Below are 6483 nucleotides of genomic sequence, written 5' to 3'. Positions count from 1 at the left end.
AAGACAAAGTGAGAAGAACAACAACTATGCAGCCGCACAGTATCCCCCCAAAACGGACTGACAAATGATAGTAAAAATACACAGAAATAAATTAAATAAGTTAACCAGAGTGCAATAATGCAATAGTGATACAATATTGCATATATGTAAACCCCAAAAAATGTATTTAGAAAATGATACAAACTTTATTCAAGAAGTGCAGTCCACTAAGAAGTGTAACCTTTTAATGAAAACGGTCTAACATGCTTTATTCTCACCTGGGGAACATGAAAAATGTGCATGCATGCAAAATGATATTCAAATTATAGCCACTCCAAACTAATTGTATCAGGAAAAAAAGAAACAATAAAGACTCCATAGCAAAAAAACAAACACTTTAATAAAAGTTTGAACCAGTAAAACACTTCCACTTTTCTGGTGCTACAACAGCACCAAATCATTGTACTCAGTCATACCCTCTCATGTTGCCTCTGAGAGTAGGAGAGTAGCTCCGTATGTGATGACATCTCTGACACTGCCCAGCGCTTTTTGTCACTTCCGGGCTTTCTCAGTAGCAGTCTTTAGTGAGTCTGGAAGTGACAAAATGCAGTTGGAGGGAGCATTTTTCCATTAGTAATCAATGAAAATCAGCTTCACAATGTTGTTAACGTAATGTGTGAAGCCAGAGCTGAAAAATAATGTGGTTCTCATTATGTCTCCAATGTCTAACAAGTAAACTCTGCATGACAGGCAGGGCAGGGTAGAATGAAAAGGATGTTCAGCCAAGGACATTGCTGGAGAAGCAATAGACATGTAAAGGAAACAGCAATAGGCTCAATGCCACACAAAGAAACATTATTACAGTATTATTATTATTATTATTATTATTATAATATTATATTATACAGGATTTATATAGCACCAACAGTTCATGTAGTGCTTTACAACATGAGTTAGGAGGGCCCTGCTTGTAAGAGCTGACAATCTAAAAGGGAAGGGCAAGCAATACATTGGTTAGCATGTATGAATAATTAAACTAAGACTAAAAAAACATGTAGGGGATAAAACAGAAGGAAAAAGCTTACAGTAGAAACCACAAAGATAAATAAGGCAGTCATCAAACTGCAGGCGAGTCGTCCAAGTGCATGTGTTTTAAGGGAATGATTTATCACCATATTTATAAATATGCCCCATCCTTTTTCTGTGCTTCCAGAGTTGATATTTGTACAAATGTAGCTAGCACAGATGAGGTTAAATTGAACATCAGAACATTCAGTTCTGAGCGATGTTTAATCTGCAGTCAGTTCAGAGATGTCTGGAATAAGAGGGAGTACAGTAAAATGCCTTATTACTCTCAGCAGGTTCCACTTTAAACCTATTAGGGGTCAGGTGAATTTAGAGAACAGTTTGAGAAAATTTCAGTCTTTTATGCAGCTCTCATGCAGAAGGTCCAAGCTTCTATATTCTGAATAAGACCTCATAGAGAGTTCAGCACAAATGAATCATGTCAGGATATAGTCTATGTCTCAGAACACAAAACGACAAACCTCACTTAAAATAGTAAAGCTCATTTATGGAGATATTTTGTTAGCAATTGAATTAAAGAAGCGTTTAGTAATTTAGCAGCTTTATATGTTTACAAAATAAGTCTACATTATAGAAATTATGGAGAAAGATATCATTTGTTAATCTTTTTTGTGTTTTGACAATATTTTGTTTATTAGGTCTTATTATAAACATTGATGACAGTTGAACAATATTTTGTAGCACTATTCATTTTAGTAAGTACCTAAATGTGTAGTGAAAGGTCAGGATTATTAAGGTATTTGTAAAGATCAGTGAACGTATTTAAAGACAAAAGTAGAGCAGGGAAGGGTGAGAACATCTGTCAGGTTTTTATTGTTGTCTATCCCCAATGGGGATATACAGTATGTCCTGGTGACCATTGTTAACAAAACTGAAACCAAGGGTAAAACCAAAATTTTGAGAGGAATGAAAAATAAATCTAAAGTGGGGACCCTTATTCAAATGACAACTGGTTCAGAAGGAACTTCATTTCTCCTGGAAAGATTTTCATTTACTTGAAAAAACAAGTTGTTTGTATGGGGCAGGAAGTGCAGGAAATTCTACCCTCCTACCCAATGGGAAAAAAAAATTGCAAAAAAAATTGACAAACCTAAAATAATAAAAAAATGTTTTGGCTTTAGATATAGCTTAACTGATAATGCCAAACAGCAGGTACTGCAACTTGGCTAAATTATTTTCTCCTCCTCCCTCGGTCAGTTGATAACCTTGCATGGCTTCCAGTATCATCTCTGTGCTGATGACACACACACACACACACACACACATATATATATATATATAGTGCAATATAAATGGGTAAGCCGTATTAGTCCAGTAGACAAGATGTCAAAAAAGACAAAAATGCAGTATTGCAGTGTGCAATGATACATTTTTTATTGGACTAACAAAATATATAAAAGACAAGCTTTCGAGAGTGAACCTCTCTTCTTCAGGTCAGAAGTCCACTTCCTAAAACTCTTTCAATCTTTCAATAATGTAACTCATGATTTTTCCTTCCCTTATGCACCTTTCCCCAACTTTTCCATTAAGATTGATAGCACAACTATCCCTCACTCTGCCCCAGCCCCACATACAAACACTATGCAAATCCTGCCACCTTTACCTTCATAGCATCTCCAAAATATGCCCCTACCTAACCAATGAAACCACAAAGCTACTCATCCAATTACTTGTTATATCATTTCTTGACTCCCTCCTCATTGACCTACCTCTACACAGGCTATTCTCCCATTCAGTCTATCATGAATGCTGCTGCCAGACTCATCCACCTCACCAACCGGTCAGTATCGGTAACCCCTCCCTACCAATCCCTTCACTGGCTTCCAACTGCCCAAAGAGTAAGATTCAAAATATTAAAATCAACTTACTAAGCCATCCACAACTCTGCCCCTGGCTATATCTCCAACTTTGTCTCAAAGTATCACCCTAACCACTCCTCCAAGACCTCCTGCTCGCTTGCTCCATAACTTCTCCCATGCTCACCTCCTGGACTGCTAGAGTCTATCCTATTCTCTGGAACTCCCTACCCCAACCTGTCCAACTACCTCCTACTCTGTCTGTCTTTAGGTGATCCCTAAGAACTCATCTCTTCAGGGAAGACTATCACGCCTTAAGCTGACAACTGAACTGTTACTTTCTCAAACAACTCATTCCACCCTTTGGTAACACTTTTTACTCCCTTTTAGATTGTAAGGTTTCACAGGCAGACAATTTTGTCTTGAATTGTATTGTAACTGTAATTTCCTTATATTGTAAGGCACTGTGCAAACTGCTGGTGCTATATAAATCCTGAATAATAATAATAATAATAATTGCAGAAAGCCCAATAGGTTAACCATCATCTAAGTTATCTGCAACCCAGTGTAGCAAGACAAAACTACTTACCTATGTTGGGGGTAGGTTAGCTTCCTGAAAGTGACACTAAGCTCCAGGGTTAAATCTTAAAAATGCATTTGAGTACCTTAACTGTTAACAGCAATGAGCGGAATTTATCAAAACTGGAGCAAACAAAATCTGGAGCAGCTGGGCATGGCAACCAATCAGCTTCTATCTTTCATGTTCAAATCTTAACTGAACAAATTGTCAGGGAAGCTGATTGGTAACTGCTCCATATTTTGTCTGCTCCAGTTTTGATCAATTGCCCTCAATGTATCTTGTTTGTGTATGCCTCAGCAGTAAATCGTCAAATCATCTCAGAATTTGTGCTGAAACTGTTCTTTCTTCTGGAGGGTGGCTATGTTTGTTTCCCATGGTCCCTATGTGTGCTGTAAAGTAGCTACCACTTCAAGATCGCTCCTATGATGGACTACAATCTCAATACAAATTAGTAAACTAAACAGGAAATTTTAGTCCATCATGGGAGTCAGCTTGGAATGGTGGCTACCTTACAACACACTCAGGGACCATGGGGAATAAAAATAGCCACCCTCCAGAAGGAAGGACAGTATCATCACCAATTCAGAGATTATTCGAGGATCTACAGCTGAATTATGCACCAATTAGTTAAATTTATGTTAATAGTTAAGGTACTTAAATGCATTTTTAAGATAACTTCCGAGTTTAGCATCACTTGAAGCCTGTGCTGTCCAACTATTCTGAGTTTGATGAATCACAAAGTTTCAAACTGACAAGGATTGCTTGAAATTATATGGTGGCTGTGAAAACATGTAAGTACTGACATTTTGATAGAGAGCTTTTATGTATGTGAAAGAAGGAAAAGTGCCAACAGTGTGTTTGTGTACAAGAGTGTCATACTCAGAAAACTAAGTCAAGTGCTGCATGCTTTCAAGTGCTTTAATAAAATTGGCTTGAATTTGAGACGTGGTTACCAAACATTACTTTTCCATTGACTTGTATAGAGGTGGTACCACAATTACCCCCTCCCTCTGCTGCTGTTCTTTATTGTAATAAAAGTAAATTAATAAAAAACAAACAAATAATATATATTATGTGTGTCAGAAAACAAGAATCCACATTAAGTCCCTCCTTTATGGCGTTGAAATGTAAAATCATTTTCATCTCAAATGTTTTCCTTATGAATCTTATGAATCTACAGAACATCACACTATTCATGTATGTGGTATATCTCTGATCTGTTTAGGGTTTATTTGTCATTCAGGCTACTAGTTTGAGCATGGTTTGGCCATGGCTTTGGCCACTTTCTAACAGCTGTATGGGTCAAGGTCAAGCAGCCAGAAAAATCAAGAATGAAAGTTATAGAATTATTATTGGCATTCATCCCCTCCCCCATTCCCCCACAGACAAAGTGTGCACATACTGACATATGGACTGCTTTGTCTAACATTTGCATTGAATATATTTGTTTTGGGTTAGTAAGATATTACTGGATTTAACTTGCACCTATTGTAACCAAATGTGTGTTCTCTATCAAGGTGCATTTAGCGCAAGTGCACATGTTTGCAACAGAGATTCATTACCTATATGAGGTTGTCCTGACATAAAAGATCAGCATGGGTCAAATGTATTCTTTATAATGAAAAAGCAGTCATATACTAGATTTTTCCTTTCAAACTGGATGCGTGTACTTCCATCGAATTTTGGCCATTTAATTATAAGTATTGGCAACTTTCAAGACCCTATTATTAAACCATTTGTTATCTATAAGACAGGTTGTTGCAAATTGTGTTGAAAATGTATATTCAGGCATCAAAATTCAGCATAAAAGAAAATATGAAAGCAAAATGATAATTGAAATGCCAACAAGGATATGAAGGGCAAAAAGTAATCCAAAATAAAAGTTAAGTTAGCTGGGAAGAAATAGAAAATAATAAAATAGAAAAGCTGAAAGGTCACCTAGGGAGACAGATAGAAATATATACCAGCCTGACAAAAGCCAACTTATGAAATGAAAGTCATTTCTTAATCCACTCAAAGAAATGAATGCTATGTCCTTTTAAAATCTTGGTTAATGCTAATTAATCTCGTTTGCAGAAGCGGGTGCTATTGTTTCACTGGAATACTTTGCATCTGTTGGTTATAAAAATAGGCCGTTGTTCTTGTACAGCTGTAATCACTTGCAAAGCCTTGTTGCTTAGGTATTAATAGCCAAGGATGGCACTTAAACCGTGTTGACAGTATTGCGTATAATTTTAGATTTAGAATGAATGCATTTTCCATCTATGAAATTGTTAGATTCATCGTATGTTCTTTCTAACCCTTCAGACATCATTGACATTCATACTGATACAAATGCTAACTTTGTAAAGTAGGGATATGGGATACACTGTATGTACTTGAAAAAAAGCTTAGATTCTGTTATTTATATTTTTACAGGAACTCCACTTACTGCATGAAAGTTTCTATATCCCTGGCAGTAGGGGACAACGATACTGGATTTTGTTATAACTCCAAGATGAAATACTTTGAAAAAGCTGAGCTGAGCAAAAGCAAGGAGATCTTGTGCCCAGAAATAGAAGATTTCATTATACCATACAGAGAGCCAGAAATCAAGTGGTATAAGGTACAGTATGAGCTTTGCTCATGTTACTTAGAAGTACCAAACCTGCAGCATAAACATTATGCACTTTTGTGTCTAGTACATTCATTTAAATGCCTGAAGGAATGTATACACTCTTAGTAAAAGTATTTTTCTTTGTTTATAGACATAGTCATCACATTCTTCAATATGGATCACCTATTACTAAATATAATTAAACAAATAATCATCATCAAGTGTTACCAATAACCAATATATTCTTAGCATTATTATTATTACTGTTATTATTATTCCCTTTATCCAGTGCAAGGGTATCTGCAATGGTCCAAAATGCTTGGCAGCCTACATTATGAATAGACTATTAAACTGTTTCAGGCACAAAAGTGATCTGCAGCCTTACATTCTATTGTGTTATATTCCCCAAAATGTTGTGTTTTATGACATGTTGGTATATATATATA

General features: G+C 36.2%; 1 protein-coding gene across 1 annotated transcript in view; it reads left to right on the top strand.

Annotated features, from left to right (window-relative positions):
- The window catches only part of IL1RAPL1 (interleukin 1 receptor accessory protein like 1), a 587524-nt gene that overhangs the window by 144609 nt on the left and 436432 nt on the right, over positions 1 to 6483 (top strand). Inside the window, exon 3 of the mRNA XM_018563512.1 lies at positions 5860 to 6046. Within this exon, the coding sequence (XP_018419014.1) occupies positions 5860 to 6046 (187 nt within the window). The remainder of the gene's footprint in view (positions 1 to 5859; positions 6047 to 6483) is intronic.

Source organism: Nanorana parkeri, unplaced genomic scaffold (genome assembly GCF_000935625.1).
Source record: "Nanorana parkeri isolate BGI_ZX_2015 unplaced genomic scaffold, ASM93562v1 scaffold668, whole genome shotgun sequence".
Taxonomy (NCBI): domain Eukaryota; kingdom Metazoa; phylum Chordata; class Amphibia; order Anura; family Dicroglossidae; genus Nanorana; species Nanorana parkeri.
The sequence above is the reverse complement of the archived record's forward strand: the minus strand, read 5'-3'. Positions and strand labels throughout refer to the sequence as shown.